A 22,594-nucleotide genomic window follows, 5' to 3' on the forward strand; every position below is an offset into this window, starting at 1 on the left:
GCAGCGCTCATTGTTCCATGCATTGCCTTACTGCACATCAGAAACTGAAAATCTCCATCTTTAAAACTTGAATTGTGCTCATTAAAATCTTGAGTGTGATGCTCAGCTTCATGTCCTGCCATGTTCCCAGCCTGCCCTCCGTGTCCTGTTCCCGGGTGCCTCCAACAGAGGGCGCTGTAACATTTGCAGCAGCCGGCGCTCCTCTCCTCAAACTGCTCGTCGACTAAGCAGTGTGTAAGCAGGTCAGCCCCTCTGCCACAAGCTCCAGCGCCTGAAGTTGATGTTTCTCGGGATCCAGAGAGTCATTGCAAAACCGCTATTTCACTCTCTGAGGCAGCAGTGTTTGTTACGCAGTTCCCGAAAACTGACCTCCAGAATGGCCTTTCAGTATCCGCAGGCTTACCGTGACGAGGCAGTTGTAAGTAAACGTGGCTAGCTGACTAGCCTAGCGTGCTAATAAGCCGGGATGCTTAATCATCACGCTTTTTCATTCATTGAAATGAGCGGCTGCTTTGTTAGCATGCTAGTTAGCTTAGCCAGCCCAGGCTGACTTTGTTGACAAATGCAAGGGCGGTCTTTCCCATGTTCGCAGTGACTCACTACAAATCCCGTGCTAAGCTTTTTTTAAACTAACATTTTCTTTGCTATCTGGTTAACATTGCCCACCGGCCTGGACGTGCCGGCTCGGTAGCATGAGTCTGTCCTGTTTTTTTTTTTTGTTTTGTTTTTTTTTTTGGATGCCACACCCAACTAGTTTACATTTTAACACCTGTCATCACTGTCTCACCTGTCTCAGGTGGATGACTACCATGGCTACAAAGTGCCAGATCCATACAGCTGGCTGGAGGACCCGGACAGTGAAAAGACACAGGTAACTCTTCACCAGCTTTGAAATCACACCCATACATGACTTTAGATGCATATAATTGAATTAAATAGTCATGGTGTTGTTTTGTAATGGTATTAGTCCACAGGTTTCCCATATTGTTGGTGGTGGTGTTGCACTACCACTCATAAAGATTAAGTAACGGACATGAGGCTGTGGCACCACCAGCCTAATGTTTCGTCGATATCACTAGGGTTCTGTTCCAAGAAGCCGGTTCACTGAGTAATCTGGATAAATCTGCTGAGTAAAAACCCTGAAACCCCTTCTAGTCTGAAACATGATGTTAAAACACGTGTTCTGGATTTACTCAGCAGAGGTACTCAGATAAATCAGTACATCAGTTTTTCTTGGAACTGGCCGCAGAGGTGGTGGTACGTAAATGACTTGGTACTGTGTCTCCCCCATCGCCAGGCCTTTGTCAGTGCTCAGAACCAGCTGACGTTGCCGTTTTTGGAGCGCTGCGATGTGCGAGACCTGTTCAAGGAGCGCATGACGGAGCTGTACGACTACCCCAAGTATAGCTGTCCGTTCAAGAGGGGGAGCAGGTGAGGCGAGGCACAACGGAATCAGATTTCAGCACTTTATCCACAGTTTAGCAGGAAATTTCAGGGGCAAAGTCACGGCATCAAAGCAGCATTAATGAAAGTCCTGGTTTGCTTTCATGAACCTAGTTGACTGAATCTTTGAAGCTCCCTTTTCACCTGAGTGATTTCTCCCCTTATTATCAGGTACTTTCACTTCTACAACACAGGCCTCCAGAACCAGAGTGTGATGTATGTGCAGGAGAGTCTGGACGCTGAGCCCACAGTCTTCCTGGATCCAAACACATTTTCTGATGATGGGACAGTTGCCCTGCGAGGTTAGACTATAAATGAAGATTTTGCATATTGATTATTTTGTGTTGTTTTTTTTTTTTTTTTAATCACCTGGTAGTAATTGTTATATTTAGCTAGAAATTGCATAGAGAGGAACAAACATTATGCATGTCGTTTTAACACCTTTGGTGAACTGTCAAGGAGTAAACTGCTGGAAATGTTTTTTCATGTGGTTAAAAAAAAAAACAAAAAAAACAAACAAAAAAACAATCTGGATTCTGAATCTGATGTCTGAAGTAGTCTGTGCTATTTATAGCATCGACACTCAGACAGCCAGAACTTCCTTGTTGTCTTTGTTGACATCCTGTTTCTGTTCCTCTTCCTTAAGGCTATGCATTCTCTGAGGATGGAGAATACCTGGCGTACGGCACCAGTGCCAGCGGCTCAGACTGGGTGGAGATCCGGTTCCTGCGGGTTGAAGGTGCCATGCCTCTGGAGGACCGCCTGGAGCGTGTCAAGTTTAGCTGCATGTCCTGGACCCATGATGGGAAGGGACTTTTCTACAATTCTTACCCTGACCAAGAGGGCAAGAGTGACGGTGAGGTCGAGATAGCGTGATGAAACCCCAAACCTTACTGTTGCTATCACAACTATCCTTTAGAGTATAAAGATATTAGCTAATTGGTAAAGCTCAATACTCAAAACAAACACCTGAGACTAAAGATAAAATAGATAATCTGAAATCTGAGAAATATTTCCCCCCGCCCCCCTGGTGCTTTTTTCATTGTCCTCATTTCTTTATCATGACAGATTCGTAGCTTTGTCATCCTCGGCCCTCATACAGCTGAGATTTATCAGTGTTGTTTCTAAAATCCACACCCACTTCACATCTCCTGAAGTCTCATATCAAACAATTTCTTGTCACCACTGGGGGGCAGTGATGAAACTAAACCGCGTTGTCTCTGTCAGGCACTGAAACCTCCACCAACCTGTATCAGAAGCTATACTTTCATGTTCTGGGGACTCCGCAGTCTGAGGACGTGCTGTGTGCCGAATTCCCTGACCACCCCAAATGGATGAGTGGCGCTGAGGTATGCCTGAAAGGTTATCTTGTTTAAAAATAAATAAATAAATAAATAAAGTAACAAAGAAATCATGTGTTAATTGATATTCAGATACGTTTTAGTGACTCACTGTGTGCTGCAGGTGTCAGATGATGGGCGATATGTCCTGCTGTCCATCAGGGAAGGTTGTGATCCAGTCAACAGACTGTGGTACTGTGACCTTCAGACCACTCCTCAGGGTATAACAGGTATGTTTGGGTGTTTATTTGACAACTAAATTATAGATATAGTGTAGGTTTGTAAATCATCGTGCATGTGTATCACCTTCTTTATACGATTAAAATACCCTGTCTCCTCATGTCAAGGACTTTTGCCATGGGTGAAGCTGATCGACAACTTTGACGCCGAGTACGAGTACGTAACCAACGAGGGCACGTTGTTCACATTCAAGACCAACCTAGACGCCCCACGTTATCGCCTCATCAACATCGACTTTGCCTCTTCTGCTCAGAGCAACTGGAAGGAGCTGATCCCTCAACATGACAAGGATGTTATCGGTTGGTGGCTGCAACACAGAAGTGATCAGTGATTGAGTGTAAACTGAGATTCAGATTTTTAACCTCCTGTGTCCTGTCTCACCCACAGTGTTCGCCACCTGTACGTACTCCAGCTACCTGTTTGTGTGTTTCCTCCACGACGTGAAGAATGTGTTGAAAATGTACCGTCTGAGCTCAGGGGAGGAGCTGAGGACTTTCCCTCTGGACGTCGGATCTGTGGTGGGCTTCACGGGACGGAAGCGGGACTCTGAGATCTTCTACTATTTCACCTCTTTCCTCTCTCCAGGTACCAGATCGTTAAATACATTACATAGAGTGCTGCAGGGGTGACATATTTTTACATATTTTATTTTTAATGAGATTTTTCCATTGGCTTTTGATTTCCTGCATAAAATGAGATCTGTGACAAACAAAAGTTTATGATACTTACATGTTTTGTCCAGCAGGATAACCTTTACAGATGAACACCGCTTTTCTGTTTTTTGAAGCCTAAACACAATCACCAGAAGAAAAAAAGCTAATGTTAGGCTATCAGTGAACTACACCACACTCAAATGACTTCAATATAACCATCACTAAGCTTCGAACTTGTAGTTTGATTTAGCTGTAGACCCTATTTCAGTCATCTAACCAAAAACCCATTGACTTTGGGACGAGGGAACCAGAGGTGCTAAAATGCTAACTAATTTGTGGCTTTTACGACTCATTCCTGCAGCTCTCTATTATTGATCGACTCAGTTTGTCTAGATGCTATGTCACTTTGTAGCACAGGAAATTATTTGCAAGACTATTGAAGAGCTTAGGCATTAAATGTGTAAAAAAAATCATGATTTTCTTTCCTCCATCCAGCCATCATTTACCACTGCGACCTGACCAAGGAGCCGCTGCAGCCCCACATCTTCAGAGAGGTCACTGTCAAAGGCTTCAACCCCTCCGACTACCAGACCACCCAGGTAACTAAGTTATTGGCTACTTTTTGACATTTTGCTGTATTTGAACACACAATTCCCCAATTGCTTTTCTTGTGTGTCTGCTGACGAGTGAAGAACACTGTTCAGCTGTCCCAGAGACATTTTCATCAAGTTGTCCATGAAAGCCAACACTGACTCAATTTTAAAAAGCGCTGACCCAGTGTAAGACAGGTATTAATCAAGTTGTCAGGATAAAAAAAAACAAAAAAAAACAGCTGTGATGTGTGCTGGACCAGAACAAATCTTTCTCGGTCTGTTGAAGCACGACTGTAGATGTTCTTAGGCGAAAGGCGAACGTCATACTTTTCAACTTAACGCTTTCAAACATATTTTTACTTTTTTTTTTTTTTTAAATAAAGGCAGCTTAGCTTCTACAAATGTGAATCATATTTATTATTTTATTTCTGCTGAGAGGACAGTGACCACAGAAATAACATAAATGTGAAAATAATCACAGAGGACACGATTTTCTTTCTGCTCTCCTCTATTCTGACTCAGACACAAGGGCAGATTCGAGAACAGCTTTATCGTCCTTTAACAATTCCTGGATCTGTTTCCACCCTGACTCTTCCTTTCTCCATGTTTTTGCCAGATCTTCTATCCCTCTAAGGACGGCACTCAAATCCCCATGTTCATTGTTCACAAGAAGGGCATCAAAATGGACGGTTCCCATCCAGGTTTTCTCTACGGCTACGGAGGCTTCAACATCTCCATCACCCCGAGCTACAGCGTCTCCCGCCTCATCTTTGTCAGGCATCTGGGTGGAGTCCTCGCTGTCGCCAACATCAGAGGGGGAGGAGAGTACGGGGAGACCTGGCACAAAGGTGAGAGGAGTCACGCTGTTGTAAATCTGCACACAAACCGCACTCGCCCAGGGTTAATGTGGTTTTGTCATTCAAAAGAGCTGAACGGTGTGACGGGATAAACAGGATGAGTTAAGAGATGCTGATGCAGTTTTAATGACAGTCCTGCTGTAGCATTCAGCAGCTGGTGTGTAGGTTTCACTACCAGTTGGAAAAAAAATGTCAGAAACTTAAGAGTCCATGATGTTAATCAACTCATACTCATCCATCGTGTGTGTTGTAAAACCAGCACAAGCCTCTCAGTTACATACGTAGTGTTTTTCTCTCCCAGCCGGCATGTTGGCCAACAAGCAGAACTGCTTCACAGACTTCCAGTGTGCGGCTGAATATCTCATCAAAGAGGGATACACCTCTCCATCCAAACTGACTATCAATGGAGGCTCCAACGGTGGCCTGCTCGTGGGTATGTAAGCTAAACAGCGAAGATCAACATTGAAAATGAACCCTCTTTCAAATGAAGCCTCCAGCAGTTTGAGTTTCGGCTGCACAGTTCCCAGTCCCTGCTGTAATGTGACTGTGTGATTCCTCTCTCAGCGGCCTGTGTGAACCAGCGGCCCGAGCTGTTTGGCTGCGCTGTAGCTCAGGTCGGCGTCATGGACATGCTGAAATTCCACAAGTTCACCATCGGCCACGCCTGGACCACAGACTTTGGCTGCTCAGAGGACACAGAGCAGTTTGATTGGCTCATCAAGTAGGTGCTGTCCGAGCAGTCTGTATGTGATGTGTCAAAACAGTCAAGAAGCATTTCATCTTTAAATGTCTGTGGCGATCTGGGTTTTCCATATTCATCTCAGCATTGACATTATTTTTTATTTTATTTTTTTAAATGAATGCTCATTGTAAATATAATCAGGACCTTATTCACGGTCATGTTCATTTGTGGAAATCTGGTCGCCACTGCTGAAAAGAGTCACCAACGTGGCCTGACTGGCCCTAAGTCTACCCAGAAGAATATTAATGACATATCTAATTACACTAGCTGTCCATATAACTTCATTTTGATTATCTAAGTAAGAGCAATTCCTGAGCTGTGACGCTGGAACTTAGGCAGAGAAATTCCCAGGAAAACTTCAGACCACATTCAAATACTGAGGCACATAAAGGAAGCCGAGGCAGTGACTGGTTTTGCTGCAGAAAACCAATATTGGGGACAAAAGAATTAATCTTTAATTTAGTTACTTAGCTTATTGACACAAAATTAATTGGCAACTTTTTTTTGCATTTCTTTGTCACTTATGCTAGTAAGACAAAATGATTCATTGAGAATATATTATGTAGACTATATGAGTATTATAATTGTTGTTCTTAGCTGCTTTAACTATCATAAAAGGTTGTTTGTATTTTCTACACTTGTGCTAATGTTTGGCCTCTCTCACTTCCTGCCCACCCGTGCCCCAGATACTCCCCGCTCCATAACATCCGCATCCCAGAAGGCAACGGGGTCCAGTACCCTGCGGTGCTCCTGCTGACAGGGGACCACGATGACCGGGTGGTGCCCCTCCACTCTCTCAAATACATCGCCACCCTGCAGTACATTGTGGGCCGCAGCTCCAAGCAGACAAACCCCCTGTTTATCCTCGTGGACACAAAGTCGGGCCACGGCGCCGGCAAGCCCACCAGCAAGGTCATCCAGGAGGTGGCGGACACCTATGCCTTCATCGCTCGCTGTCTCAACATCTCCTGGGTCAAATAACCAGTCTGTGTGTGTGTTTTTGTTTTTTTTTGTTTGATTTTTTTTTTTCTTTTATTTCTGTCACTCAAATCATCTTTGGAAAACTGTTCATACCAACTGTTCCCATGTTCTTTATAACTGTTTACCCAGCCACCATTACCACACCCATCAGGATCTCTCTGGCTGCACTTGCACACAACTTAGAGGCCAACATGCAGCACTTACAGCCATCAAACCCTGTCCTGTAGGCCATGATTGTAGTCCTGCTGAAACTAAGAATGACTACATTTTCAGCAATGGGTGTGGAAAGGGAGGGAAGGGGGGGCGGGGGTATCTTCATGGTTACGGTAATCAGCCAATCAGCCGTTACAGTCATGAGGTCAAAGTGGCAAAGGTTCATTTGATGATCATTTCCGCGTCCTCCGGGTGCTCCAACATGATGCATATTATTTATTTTTTCGTTTGTGCACAGAACGGAAAGGCTGTTGGATGTTGGATGTTGGATGTTGAATGACGTCAGCTTGTACAATTCTGACCAGACCAGTGTTGTGCAAATGATGATACTGCTAGCTGACAGTATTGCTGTGGATGTGAGTGCAGAAACGTACAACAAAAAAAAAAAAAACACTTAGCGTTGTGTGCGTGTTTGCGTGTGAGTGTGTGTGTTTAAATGTCAGTCCCCACATTTTCTTTCAGACTGATAATGATTTCTACCTCTTGACATGTGCTGATTGTTTACCTTTTAAAGGAAACAAAACACAATGCCACAGCTACAATAAACAACTTTTTAAACAGTGATTTATCCCGGTCCGTTTATTCTTTAAAAGACGTAACACTGAGTTTGTAGTGTTTTTTGTTTTTGTTTTTTTTTGTGTCATTTACAAAATTAAGACTTGAACTGTATATTAATGATTTTTGACTGTAAAACAACCTTAATACTGCAAATACAATACAACACAACCTTGGTGAGCCATATCAACAGTCTTCAACTACAAACTGACTGCTGCTTGAGTTATTAAATAAAAAGACGGTCAAGAACTGGAGTTTTCTGATCAATTTTTTATTTTATTTTTCCCATTTGTCAAGTTGTTGCTCTGCACCACATCCTGTTTTCAGAGGACACTGGGGAAAGTGAGCTTAGGTTCATATAAAGCTGCTGGTGTTGTTGGGGCGGTGCAGGTGCCCAGTCTTCCGGCAGGGGGCAGTCACTCTGATAGTGACCAACACGTGCAGCACGAGCAGCAGAAAATGAGGGTGGTCTGACAGTGGGCCCCATGTGGGCAACTCAACATGCATGTTCCGTATTCAGCCACTTCTCTGATGTCACACTTTCCTGTTCATAGAGGAAACTGCACAGCAACTCTTAAAAATGACGTCCTCCAGTTGACTAGTTTCTGTGCCAAAAGCATTTCAGAATGGAAATTAAATTCACCAAGAAATAAATGGAAAAAGACAGAGCTTCAGCCACAAATGTTGGGTTTGGTTATTTTTTGTTTTGAAATGCACAACTCTCAACTTTGATTTTATTGCATAAATGAGCATTAGAATTTAAAAAGAGCACTCTTTCTGCCCCCCCCCCCAAAAAAAAACATCTGCAATTTAGCACATTAACAAATAGCAAAAATCCTCATAAAACAATGTTTTCAACTTGTCATCATAGTGCCTTCACTTCATTCTGTTCTTTAACTCAAATGTTATTTTCTTCAAATCCAGCATTTTAATCACTTGAAGCCATTTGAGAAAATGCTGTTAGGCCGAGACATTAGTGGACATCAGTGAAGGTTGATCAGGAGAAAACATCTGTGCTCCATGAGTAAAAGGATTTCTTTGTATTGTTTGTCATTTTTCAAGGCATCAAAAACTCACAGCAAAATACACAAATACTTTTTCATTTCAACACAAGCTTTCACAGTACAGGTGACAAACTTCAAAGTTTTTATTTAGTAAGAAATAAACGACCAAAAGATACAAATCATGACAATCCTATCAACGGAATCAATCCTAGAAAATACTGTTGCACAAACATATGTATTTTTAGGGAAATTGTAATCAGGGCATGAAAAATAAGATAAGTTATGATGTTTCTTCCATTTCCCCTTTGAAATGCCTGATACTGCAATGATCATTTTTATGCAGATATTCATAATGAAATTTCTAAATAGTATTACGATTGTTAAGTTCCACAAAACTGTAAAATGTTCTGGCAAAACAAACTTGACAACTAAATACAGAGCAACTTGTTTCTTATTTCTACCAGCTTCTGTGCGAGAAGCTAAAAAAGTCCTGAAGCCAGAAACAGACATACAAGCTAACTCTTCTAAATTATACAAATTCAATCAAATTAACAAAGTTTAAATTGATTGATTGCTTTTTACTGATTAAAAAAATACCTTCTGACACAACACTTAAGCATTTAACACTTACCTGTTTTAATTCTTTAAAACTATATTCTATATATATCTAACTATTATTCCTCAACTTTGCAACTCCATCTGGACATTAATCTACTTCTTCACCAACTTCAATCTTTGCATCAGACTGAAATAACCTTCAGGATAAATAAATGCAACAATAGGTAGATTAAATACATATACAACCAAAAACAATTTACAAAAAAAAAAGAAAAAAAAACTATTCAACAAGCTCATAAAATCAGAACTCAGATTTTGAAAAACACAGGAAAATTGGATTTGACTCACATTTACTAAAAATAAATGCTAACACACACCATGAAGACTGGAAATTCAAATGTAATCACTTTATAGGATTTGATAACAAAAGGTGGGAAATACCCACCACATACTCTGTGTAGGCTAATCACTTCCTTGAATAAAAAAAAATCAGCAAAAGCCAAATTTCCCTTGAATCGTCCTGCAATCAGCCATCAGCATTTTATCTGTGTGATGTTCACATGCAGCCCACCTGCATGCCCGTACAGGCGCATGCGTGAGAGAGAACAGTGCACCACCAGGTGGCGCTTGGCAGCCCAGAGAAACCCTGCAGCAGGACCGTGGAGACCCTGCAGATTACTGCGTCTGATGAACTGCTCCAAAAACAAACCTTATTTCATCTCCTCCGGAGCAGAGCAGCCGGCGCACCACGGCACAGAGCAGCTGCTTTGATTCAGCACGTTTTACAACATGAGAGAAAACCGTGAAACACAAGTTATCTTTGCGTAAGTTAGAACACAAAGGGAACTTAAACACACTCTTTGCACAGATTCCTGTCAATTTATGTTTCAAACTGTATCGTAAAACTGTTGGTACGCATCCTGATTTCTGATTGGCTGACAGATTTGAAGACGGTCTATAATATCCAATGAGCACACACCTGTGACCACACTGACGTATTCATGCGCCAACCGGAAATTGCCGCTAAACCACTGCGGAGGGACTATATTTCTCGGCGGAAGAGCATAATTAAATAGTAATATAATTGCAATTCTGGTTATAGTTAGTTATATCAGTTCGTTATTTTGTTTTCTGCAGCATGAGAGAATGAGAAGGGCAGAACTTCTCAAAACTTCTCTTTCTTTCTTTTTCTTTCATTCTTTCTGTCCTTCTTTCTTGCTTTCTTTTGTAAACCTCTCTCAAACAAGCAGCATAGAAAAGCCCTCACATGGCTCAATGACTGACGACTGACTGAATAAGATAAGACAAGTATATTGGCTTAATTCTCTATTCAATAGGCCCTTGCTTGTTTTATGGATAATCATATGGAGATGATTGTTTTTTTTATATATATTACATTTGCTTGGCCTGTTTATTGGACAGTTGCCCATTTAACTGACTTTCAAACCATTTACTTTACATTTGTCTGTCTAGTCTGTCTCTCCTCTTGGTAATGTTTTCCTGTTGCTTACATCTTGCAGCCTGTTGAGAGAAGAAACCATCATGGTCTTATGGGAACCTTTTCTTTTCCCCCCTCAGGATGGGATTCAGATTTGTTGGATGCAGGGATTGTCTGTAGTGAACCGAGGGATGGCGCTATTCATGTCCACCGCCATCCCTCAGTTCTTTGGTTTTGTCAGCTCCCAGTCACTGATCTGGGGCCAGTTTAGTTGTTACTACTCAATCAGGGCAACAGGGAAGAGTGAGGAGTCAGGTCAGTATATGGGGGAGGTGTGGGATTGCTGAGGAAGATCATTTATTGGGTGACATTAAGGCACAGAATGAAGACTCCTGTGTGACTTTTATTGTGTGTGAGCAGATAGGGTGTTGTGTGTTAGGGGGTTACAAGGAAAAGGTATAGTTTCCCCTGGTTTTGAATAGAGGGTAGAGAGGGTGGGTGGGGGATGTGAAGTATGGATCTTTATCAACAAGAGAAAGAGAGAGAGAGAGAGGGGTGGGGGGAGGCTGGAAGCATGATGGGGGAGGATGTGGATGCCACATGGTTTGAGGAGCAATGATAAGACACGCAGCAAACATGGCTTCTATTTTACCACTGGCTCATTATCTTGGATATTGAACGACTTGAAAAATGAGCTTCATTTGCAACTAAGATGTCCTCAGTGATTCAAGTCTGGGAAGACTTCTTATTCTTGTTCACCACAAGTGGACTGAGCTCAGAAGCAATTGGGAAGTGAAGTGACAAATGTCCCTCTTGCTTTTCAGTTCTGATGGTTCACAGTAAGACATTTAAAACAAATCTGCCTGCCCCCTGACGCTGCTGCTGCTGCTGCTGCTGCTACAGCTGCAGGTTGTGTTACAGTGTCACTATAAAATATTCATCCATGGAAAATCTCTTTGATTCCAGTCGGCCACTTGGCTTCCGTGCAGGTTAAAGTCAGCCTAAACATGTAATTCAAACTAGAGCGTCGGCAGGCTTCAGGTCCAGCGGGCTGAACTCCACCTTTCCTCCAAATTGGCTCGATCTGAGGGGGGAACCGTGAGAAAGGTTTGCTCTGCCTGTGCCACCTCAGTCATTCACGGAGAAAAGGGAGGATGTCCGCTCCCTCTCCTACAGGTGAGTGCTTCTTTGTCTTTCTTTTCTTTTTTTTCTTTTTTTTCCGCTGACCTCAAATGACCGGCTGTTAACGACACCACGAAGTGATTGATCGGCTCCTATATCAATCACATTCAATGAGGTTATGAAGTTAAAGATGCGCCCAAATTGCAGCTCATAATTTAGGTTGGGATTGTATGTATATAAATATATATCTTAACTCGACTTTAAGTCCTTATTAGGAAATAATAAAAAGAAGAAAAAAACAAAAAACAAAAAACAACAGAAAACCAACAGTGGAACAAATGTTATCGATCTCCTGCAGGTTGTCACCAGCTTGGAGCTATTGTAAGAACACAGAAGGAATATTCAGGTGATCTTTCCTCAGGTTAGAAGCCTGTTCACATTTAAGCGATCAATAAATGGTGGGAAAGTTTGGAAAGGTTAAATGGAGCTAAGGAGAAGCAGATGAAGACGCACTGACCTGCCGAATCCCAGCAGAGCAACAGAACGAATACAAGAAAGGAAAAGAAGTTGGAGCAGAGCTGCGAGCGGATATTTGCTCCCATTGTGCGCTTGTATGTTTTTTCGGGGCGCACCGGCTTCATAGGCGCTTCTTTCTCCAACCTCCCCCTCCTTCTCTCTCTCTCTCTCTCTCTCTCTCTCTGTGACGTCACCGATATTTCATTCAGATATTTCCACCCTGTTTACTCCTGATGCAAGAGACTGTCGGGTTGCGAACTCCATGTGGTTTTACCAGAAAAAAAATATCACATCTTATGATTTTTTCCCTTTAAGTGTTGCCTACCTTAAAATGAAGTGGGGAATTCTTCTGCTGAATTTTTATTTTTTTTTAAGAGTCTTCAGCCCTTTTTTTTTTAAAAAAAAAAAAAAAGATGTCGTTTTTAAAGGTGTGTTGTAAAATCGTTTATTGCGCCCACGCAGATATTAAATATGATTTTAAATGAACGAGTTCTTCGTGATGTGGGAAATGGAGCGAGGCATTGCAGAGCATGTCCCTGCGAGCTTTTGGGGTTGTTTTTTGTGGTCATGTGTGGGGCACATGCCACGTGTGAGGTTCTGTGACACTTGTGCAAATTTTTTTTTTCGTTGATTCAAAATATTTCTTAACGAAATCTGTGGATATGTCGAAGGAAGACGTTGGATAAAAATTTTTTTTTTTTTCTCCCCCCCCCCCCCCCTTCTTTTGTCGAGGTGGAGGCAGAAATCTGAAGGAATGTGAATTCAGAGTCAGTGCAGTGAAAGTGATCTGAAGTTAGAATTTAAAAAAAGAATGAAGTGGTTCAGACAATAATCATCTTCTGAGTGTGAAACATTTCGTGTGTCCATACTGTCTGAAGAAGTGACTGTGAGTGCAGATGCCCTGCTTTGCCCACACTGTTTACACTTCCTTGTGGAGGATATAAAAAGTGAAGGATTGGTGGCTGGAATGCATGAAGTAAATGACAAATAACAACCCCCTCACAAAAAAAAGAAAGAAAGAAAGAAAGGAGAAAAGAGAGAGACAAACTCAATGAACCCTTTGAACTGCATTGACAGCAACGCAGGGTAAAGGCAAATTTCCTCCTGGGAGCCTACAGGGTGAGGAGTGGGGGTTGGGTGGGGTTAGCTGGGGTGAGGGAGTCCAAAGTCTGCTCAGAAAAGTTGGTATTCAAACAGCTCAGGAATCTGTGTGTATGTGCTGGTGAGGCTAGATGATCACAACAATCTATTCTGGCCTGTAGATCAGTCTGAATTCAGTTTGCAGCAGTGCAGAGATTTTTTTTTTCAGAATTGATTAAAACAAGTCAATACAAGTTTGAGTTGTAGGTTTTAAAATGAAGAATCCTATGGAAATAAATCAAAAATCGTTTTTAGCTGAATATAATCTATGAAGTCCTACATAGAGTGAATCATCACCCACCCTCTTATAAAATGGTTTCAGGGGATAAATGTTTTTTATTCTTTTGAAAAAGTTTTAAAGTTATGATATAGACCATGTTTCCTCATCCGGCAAAGACAAGTTTGATTATGGCTGAAAACACCTGGGGAGGCAGTGGAAATAAGTCTAGAATATTAGCTTTTGTATCGTATGTGTTGGATCTTATGAATCTATTCAGATGTTGTCAATAAACCACACCAAAGAAAACCTACACACTGTGAATCTAAATTTCATATAGGTCTAACAGAGATTCATGTTAGCCCCAAAGTCTGTTCTCCGGGCACATTTCTGCTCATACTCACAGTAATGCCCCTCCATTTGTCTGATATTTTATTAATCACGAGTGGAGTTTTCAAACAGGCAGAATCAAATGTGACACATGAGGAAAACCTGACTCTAAACTTTAACTGAATTTAAATTTAAATGCTGTTGTGATCAAAGTTAGTCAGGTTGAAGTTATTGAAATATCGTTGTGTGAAAACGGGCCAGTTCATAGTTGTGTTACAAGTATGACTTGAAAGGAAAAGTTACTCATTTTTTCAATGTATTTGTAAACAAACAGAAAAGAAAAAAAAAACAACAAAAAAACATTGATGTGAAGTTAAAGCAAAATTAAAGCAATCTTATCCTGAAGCATCACGGCAAATCAAAAACTTCCTAGCTGTGGAACAAATATGAGCTCATGAAGTTTTTGCAGAACTTCATGAAAAGCTGCTGTTTTGTTTGATGTCCTGTTAGGAAAAATAAAAAGACGACGAAAAAAAGATTGATCTGAAAAGTTTGAAAACAATCTAATTCTGCAGCATGAGGGCAAATACAAATGAGGGACACTTGATGGTAACTAGAGGAAAAAACGAATGTAAACAAAATAAAGTTTGAAAATAGGACAATTCAAAGTCAAGTCACTGATATTAGTTCTAACTTTTTGCTGGCTCATTTGAAAAAAATATTTTTTTCTAAGCACTTATCACTAATAGAAAAGCGGAAAAAAGATTAATCTGAAGTTAAAACAAGTTTGAAAATGATCTTGTGCTGCAGCACAAAGACATATGAAAAGGTTTGAAGGTTGAGGTATGGCTGTGGTGGTTCTGGTTGATACTGATTATAAGAAAAACAACTCATGTAAAATAGACTAATTCATATTTATGTTACAATTATGAATTTCCCAACTTTTTGCGAAACTTTACATGAAGAATTACTCTTTTGGTGCACATGGTCATGGGCTGTAGAGTTAAAACAAGTCTGAAAACAATGCTATCATGTAGCATAAAGGTAAAATACACAGGTGACTACTGTTATAAAGGTTAAAGGTTATAAAACAACAACATCTAATGTAAAGAAATGAATGTTCAGTTCAGTTCATAGTTATATGACTATATTTTCTTGTCCACATGTAGAGCAGAGGTAAAAAAGATTGATATGAGGTTAACACAAGTTTAATAAAACTTATTCCATAGCAATAGGGCAAATAAAACAGTGGCTAAAGACATCTGGTTGGTGTTGTGATTATAACAAAAATAACTGATTATAAGAAAGACAATGTAATAAAAGTTGTTCCCTAAACTTTTTTTTTTTTTTTTGACAAATCTTCTTCTGGAAAGTTGCTATTTTTTAGTCTGTGGACTCGCCTCAAACAACCAAGTAGTTGAAAAAAATCTGATCTGAAGTTAAAATAAGTTTGATAGTTTCACATTTTAACAGCAAATATAAAGGTGGCGGAAGTATTACTTCCAGTTGGTGTAAGGACTAATGTAAAGACAAGACTGTATATTTTCAGTAAAGCATGAATTAATAAAGGTTTCCTTTAAACACCCCCTCCACTACAAGCGACATAAGTTTGCGATGTTTTCCTTGCAGTTCACAAATAAAAGTTTTTTACAGACTTAAAAAAAAAATGGGTCCATGTTGAGTTTAGGTGTCTCAAAATCTCCTCTAATCTCTGTTTTGGTATTTCAGTTGTTTCCTGTGACAAACAGGCACATCCAAAGCCACCCATATCTACATTATTCCTTGTGGTTAGCTTGCACACATGTCAGTGAGCTGCACTCCGGTGATTTCCACTGACTTGTCCTAATCAGAAAGGTCCTGTCAGGATATGAGTGAGTGGATAACATCTGACACTGGTATCCAACCCTGTGACCCAAACAGTAATTCTATGGCCACTGCGGAGGCCTCCTCTACAAGCGTCTTCAAAAACAGGCCTTTTTGCGCGGGGGCTGGGATGGATGGATTGGGGGTAGGGGTAAAGCTCGTGAATTCCGGAGGGTGGGCTCTGCAGCCCTGGTGGGTGGAGAGGGGCTTGTTGTTGTTTCATTCCTCCAACGTGTTTTTCCTCTCTCCTCATACCCGGGAATAACCTCTTGAGAAATGTCCCCACCAGGGTAGATGTGAGATAAGATGGGAAGTTTCTCAATGAACGTACTATTTTTCAGGCTTGTTGTTATCGATCGGCTGTGTGGTTTTGAGAGTAACTGCAGCTTGTGGTCAGACAGATCCTTCTCTAGAGTGTTTGTCCATGTTGGTGGACGTCATATATAACCTGAACAAGCAGCAAGAGATGTGGTAGAGTTTGAACCTGTGCTATGCATTTTGCAAAGTACATTCATAGCATTTATTGAAGTAATAAGAATATGTAAAATTATGTAGTTATATGAAGACAGAAGGTCTATTAAGGAAATTTCAGGAACTCTGTGATTGTGGCAGCGTTTTTTTGTCCTCTTAACTTAATCTGGTTCTCACTCACCCAAAAAACATTTTCTTCACAAATTCTCACTTGCTGCGTCTTTATTGTTTTACAGTACAGAAGAGAAACAAGCACAAACAATCCAGCCGATGCCTTCCTCGCCGTGCAGGCTCTGCCGTTTATCCACCTTTTCATTTAGCACAGTGAGCATCACAAAAACTACTGGGATTGATTTCCCAATGACAACTGAAGATCACAGGACCGAACACATCAGTTTTCAGGTCTGTTTTTCTGGGTTTTCCAGTCACATTCCAAAGCTGTGAGTTCAGCTCTCCTCTGGTGCCCACTATGATGCTGGGAGGTAACTGGTTGTATGTTAGGAACACTAGCTCAGAAACAACATGTCCATGCATGGAGGGAGCAAAGAGAAATGATCGTTTTCATTTTGTTCTGTAGTGTTTTTTTTTGTTTTGTTTTTTTTTCCCAAGTAATTCTTGGTTTCAGGTAGAAGTGGGATTCAGGTTCTCTCAGCAGAGTTGGTTGTTATTTCTCTGACATGTTTATTCAACAGGAATTTATATCCTACTTTAGAGGGGAGGTCAGGATACTTTAGAGAGGAGAAGGGGATTGTTTGCAGATCTGTAGTCAGGTGTTGGTCTGGGGGAAAAGAAGACACAGACACAAATGTGCCTCCATGTTTTGCTGGCATTGTGAGTTTACTTTGTATCTGATGTGGCACGTTAACATAGCTTTCGAATCCTTTAGTGTTTTATTTTGGTTAGCCTACTATACACATCTGAAATGTGATGATTAGATGTGTACAGGTGGATAGTTATTTATAAAAAAGTGTTTTAGGAAGGGAACTTTTTTTTTTATTTATCAGAAAATGGAGTTCTTTGTTTTCAATGTAACATTTAGGGTATGTTTGATGTTTCATAAGCACATAACTAGTGTAATATGCACACTTTGTATCACTATTGACACGTTTGCTGCAGTTCTCCAAAGAGCACAGAGCTCTATATCCATCCATCCACATCTTACAGTGGTGGGGGGGGGTCTTTTAATAGAATCCTAGAAACCAATGGGTCAGCAAGTGTAGATGATGCACTTTCATGTATTCATCTTCATCATTTGCTTTTCTCCTCATGGCTCCACTCATTACTTGGTGTTTTTCTGCTTCAGTTACCCCACAGAGTTAATTCAAATTTACTTCCAGTCCATCTAATCCAAATATAGGTGTGCAATAGTCCTAATGTAGCCTAGTATTTACTCCCACCAAAAACACAGTGCAGGCTGTACACTGGGCTCCACGTTATAAAGCCTATGCATACTATAATCTATCGTTGTCACAGTTAGTGTTTTTTTTTTTTTTTTTTTTTGTGATGATCGCATCAACTGAGTTGTGCGTTTTGCTGACGGTTGCGGGTCCGATTCCCCTCCTGTTCTCCGGAGTCGCAGGAATCAGCAGCAAGACAGCATGTAATTGACAAAGTCACGTGTTCTCACTACGGGAACGGGCACAGCCAGCCCGAGAGCGAATGAGAGCGAAGGAGAGGGAGAGAGAGAGAGAGAGAGAGAGAGAGACGGAGGGAGAGAGAGAGAGAGAGAGAGAGAGGGGGGAGAGCAGTACAGAGGTGGCGAGAGTGAGGAGAGGGATCGAAGGGAAGAGAGAGAGACATGACAAAAATATCAAAAGGCAGAAAGCACGCCGTACCATGCGAGCTAAACTGGTGACCGATGGGATCGAGGATGTCGGATTAATGGTGACCGCCGCAGCCCGTTTTCGCAGAGGAAGCTTCTGTATCGCAACTTGGGCGCAGAGGGTCCGCGGGGAAACATGGCCGAAGGTTATTCTGCAATTATTCTCTGTTTTCTGCTCTTAGTTTCTCTCTTCCTCCCGGTCTGCTCGGGCGAGGGAGGGAGCGGGGGGAGGGGGGGGGTGAGGGTGAGGGTAGGGGTGTGTGTGTGTGTGTGTCTGTAGTGGAGAGAGAGAGAGGGGGGGGGGGCAAGGTGCAACGTGATTATTGTGGCAAACCTTAAATAAAAATAAAAGAAACAGAAAAGGGAAAAACCGACCCGAGCCGAGCTCCACATGTAGCCATGTGTCGCTGCACTGATGTCTGTGCATTGTTAGAGAGTGTGTGTGTGTGTGTGTGTGTGTGTGTGTGCGCTCCCTCTGCCCACTAGTAACAGCTCGGGGAACCATGTGTACACCTGCCTTTTTTTTTTTTTTTTTGCTTTTGGGTCCCATTAGTCTACAACTCCACCGTGGCAGCAGGCTGTCGGTGCCCGAGAAAAACCCCTCCACAAGTCCCACCGACTGAGCATGCCTGTGCACGAGCCGCAGGCGATCATCTGTCATGGAGTAACAAACAACTTTTTTTTTTTTTTTTTTTTTTTTTATTAGGTTGGGGGGGGGGGTGTTTGCCTTGATGCACGTCGGATCGCAGCACCATGCGTCCCCGATCACTTGCTGCGGTGGCGAAAAATAGTAGTATAGGAAATTTCTACCGGCCCTGAACTTCACATAGCTTGTATTTGTAAGTGGAGGGGATTCCCCCCACGCTACTTGAAGTTTTGTTTTTTTTTTTTTTTACGCAGCAGAGCCCCATTAAACTGATATAAACCGGCACACGCGTGGGGAACTAGCCATCCCGTGGTGGTGGTGGTGGTGGTGGTGGTGTGTCTGTCTCTGTACAAAAAAAAAAAAAAAAAAAAAAAAAAAAAAAAAAAAGTCCTAACTTGCTCGTGTGGCGTGCCCCCTTGTTTCAGGAGGGCCGGCTAAAGGTGGCGGAGAAGACCCCGCCAAGTCCACGGAGCAGGAGGAGCGGGCTCGGCCTCAGATCCTGTCGGGATTGGGCTTCTGCAAATGGTTCAACGTCCGGATGGGCTTTGGATTTATCTCAATGACCAGCAGCGAAGGGAGCCCCGTCGACCCCCCTCTGGATGTTTTCGTCCACCAAGTAAGTTGACGGCAAAAAAAGAAACACACACACGCACACACACCAGTCACCGAAGGAATAAACAATCTGCTTTGTGGTGATGTGATGTGATGTGATGCGCGTCGGCCTCATCCGGATTTTCAGAAACGTGCTTAAAATTGATTTGGGTTAGTTTTATTTCCTTATTCCAACAATTTCACTGTCAATCCAAATCCCATCTTGATGCCCACAGGCCCCCTTTATATATATCTATATCTATATATTTATATATACACCCCCTAAGAGCACCAGTCTGTGGTTACACTGTAGCTCCCACCATTGCCCAACATGCAACTGTGTAATCACATGTTGTCCACGGGCTTGAGAAGAAAAACCCCAACACGTTAAGTTTCCTCTTTCAGCGCCAGCAGCCCCCCCCCCTTTCCCTCGGCGGTGTGAAGGGGAAAGGGAAGAAATGTCGTGTGGCTGTGACACGGTTAGTTTCACACTTGGCCTTAATGGACAGCAGCAGAGCCTGCCCTGATATCCAGCCAGCCCAACATGTCGGATAAAAAAAACAAAAAAAAAAACAAGCATGTTTCTGAAAAAGTCAAACTGTGCACACTCACACTTGGGGTTACGTTCCGGGAGGCTGAGTTTCGCTCCTTGCTGTTGTTCACTTCTTGGTGCGTTTGAAACGTTAACATCCAGTTTTACTGAAACCCAACATCCTTTTTTTTTCTTCTTCTTCTTCTTCTTCTTCTTCTACTTCTTCTTCTTCTTCAACATGTGCACTCAGCCTGCTCTGCCTTTCCACCGCATGCACTGTTGATTTATTGTGCATGGAGTTCATGTCAGAGGCCTTGTTTTCGACTTATTCTGCAGCAAACAAAGAGCAGAGGAGTCCTGCCCCCCCCCCCCCCCCCCCCCCCGCGTTAAATCGCCCTTTTTACGGTCCTATTAAGTGGCTTTAAAATACTCAGAGAGGAACGACACAGGATGAGGAGAGGCGTTTTCACCATTTCATATGACACCCTCTCCTGGAGGTGTCTTTATTGAGGGACCTAATGCTGAAGTGGTGGGAAGGAGGTTGGGGGGGGGGAGGGGTCAGATATCAGCAGTGATCCAGTGGTGAATAAAATAAAAAAAGAAAAAAGATGGTTCCTTGATCGTTATCAGGTAAACTAGGAGTGTTGAGAAATACGAATTATTCCTTCACATAGGCAGTAATGTATTTCCCCATCATCCCTTTCTGGTGGAACTTAAATGACTTGTTGTTTTTTTTTATTGGAAGTTGCGTGCCAGTCTTTTTCACCCTATTTTTTTGTGTTTTAAGCCAGTTTGCAGTGATGAAATGTGGGTGTGTTATGCAGCTGTCCCTGACTTCTGTTGCATTTGTTGCACCTTATTTTGAAGTTTTCTAAAAAAAAATATATATACATTTCAAATTGTCCTTGAGCTGTGATTTTATTACGTTTTCCTCACACGAATCTGCAGATATTCTGATGATTTAAAAGATAAACGCAGATCGAGCTGTCAGATGAAAAAAGGATTTCAACTCTGCAGCGACAAAACATTCAGATTCTGGGTGAACTGTGTTGCTCGGCATGGCTGTGCGTCATCATGTGTATATCAAGTAATGCATGTTTCATTTTCTGTCAGACTTGATATGCACGTGCATACAGTTTTTAATATGCAGGTGCTGCTGTGAATATTTGAGAACAAACAGAGGCTCAGGAAAGTGCACCGTGCGTTGCTGCGCTGTGTGATCGGTTTTTGATTGATACTTTCATATTGTGGCTCCATCGACTGAACGAACTGCATCCATCCACACGCTCCTGGCTCCTGATTTCCCTGCTGGCTAGAGATGTTTTCAGACCAGGAAGAATGGAATGAAGGTCTGGTGTGGGAAACCGGCTCAAGAGCTGAGCAGACATCAAATAAACACTCGTCCGTCTCAGCAGCTCGTTGCCTGTAGTGCAGGACAGGCTGGTGCCATGTAGGTTTTCCATGGGAATATTTTTCAAATGCATGATGGGGTCTGAGCGGCTCAGTTGAGGCATTTTATCAATAAAGGTGTGGGGTTGAAAATGGCCGCAGCCAGTTTCTGCTCTGGACAATGACTTTCATAAATTGTGTGCAGCTAGTTGAATTTTTGAACATTTCAAAAAAAAAAAAAAAAAGGCAATAATATTGTCTAGCATACAATGAATCATATGTTTATACTGGTGCACCCCCCCCAGCGTTTCAGGCGATGTGTTTACAATAATACAAGTGTCGTTCAGCACAAAGAGCAGACAATATGCATTCTCTAGCACATTGCCATATTGAATACAAAACACCCTGTTCCCTTTGCGAGCATTCATCTATACACTCTCATTAAACCAGTCAGTCCTTTTGTCTGACTGTTCCTCCCTCTCAGTGTCTCTGCTGGCAGCCTTGAACTGATGTTGTTGACATATTGATGATATTTATGTTTATGAAATGTTCAGATCTGGAAACACTGGGCTTCACGGTCTGAAAAGTAGATTTTCTAAAGAGAGTGATGAAAGTAAGAATATTAATAATATCATAATGTTATTGATTAATCAGATGTTGTTGTTTTTTTTTTCTCGATCGATCAATCATTTTGTCTGTAAAATGTCCGAAAATATCCGCCCTGATCCCACAGTTCAATTTAACTTCCTTGTTTCAAACGACCGATGGTTCAAATCCAGAAACGATATTAGGTTTACTGTCGTACATGACAAAGTGAAAGCATCCAATCCTTACATTTGAGAACCAGCAAATGGAAAATGGCTAAAAGGAGTGGCTGCTATTACTGTGTAATTTCCGTTGATCAGCAATTCGATTAATCGACTAATTGTTGCAGCTGCACATACAGCTGATTGCAGTCAAGGCAACATGTCTAATCAGTGGCATGCTAACAGGCAAACCTGCATAACCAACCACACAACATACAGGCTGCTGAAAGAGAGTTTGGCTTGACACAAAGGTCACGCCATATTTTCAGCATGTATGATACAAGGTTAGGAGTCAGTTTGTGTTTTTAAAAAGAAGAAGAAGAAGAAGATGAAGAAGAAGCAGCAGTGGAAGGATTGGAGATTTATTCCTGTACAACACTGACCCTATGTGGTGCACGAGAGAGAGAGAGAGAGAGAGAGAGAGAGAGAGAGAGAGAGAAAGAGGGAGAGAGAGAGAGAGAGAGAGAGAGACAGAGGGAGAGAGAGAGGTAAGAACGATGGGGAGGGAATGAGGGAGCATGAGGACAGGAGA

The 22,594-nt window shown here is 42.0% G+C and overlaps 1 protein-coding gene across 1 annotated transcript; it reads left to right on the forward strand.

The window, feature by feature from the left end:
- Positions 1–211: 211 nt before the first annotated feature.
- On the forward strand, positions 212–7,871 carry prep (prolyl endopeptidase). Its single transcript, XM_071479437.1, has 14 exons — positions 212–418; positions 797–871; positions 1,298–1,431; positions 1,615–1,745; positions 2,090–2,299; positions 2,671–2,792; positions 2,908–3,013; positions 3,131–3,322; positions 3,411–3,608; positions 4,172–4,275; positions 4,886–5,117; positions 5,428–5,559; positions 5,691–5,847; positions 6,555–7,871. Exons 1-14 carry the CDS (start codon positions 281–283, stop codon positions 6,847–6,849), a joined length of 2,226 nt encoding a protein of 741 aa, XP_071335538.1. The 5' UTR covers positions 212–280; the 3' UTR covers positions 6,850–7,871.
- The last annotated feature ends 14,723 nt before the right edge of the window (positions 7,872–22,594 follow it).

Source organism: Trachinotus anak, unplaced genomic scaffold (assembly GCF_046630095.1).
Source record: "Trachinotus anak isolate AG129_WGS33_773 ecotype Australia unplaced genomic scaffold, CSIRO_AGI_Tana_v1 ptg000005l, whole genome shotgun sequence".
NCBI classification, from domain to species: domain Eukaryota; kingdom Metazoa; phylum Chordata; class Actinopteri; order Carangiformes; family Carangidae; genus Trachinotus; species Trachinotus anak.

What these genes read in the sequence shown, in the direction of transcription:
- prep (XM_071479437.1), top strand. Translation starts at nt 281, where the DNA reads ATGTTTCTCGGGATCCAGAGAGTCATTGCAAAACCGCTATTTCACTCT. An exon ending in CCGACTACCAGACCACCCAG is followed by an intron (nt 4,276 to 4,885) that starts GTAACTAAGTTA and finishes TGTTTTTGCCAG; the next exon opens with ATCTTCTATCCCTCTAAGGA. An exon ending in CGGGGAGACCTGGCACAAAG is followed by an intron (nt 5,118 to 5,427) that starts GTGAGAGGAGTC and finishes TTTCTCTCCCAG; the next exon opens with CCGGCATGTTGGCCAACAAG.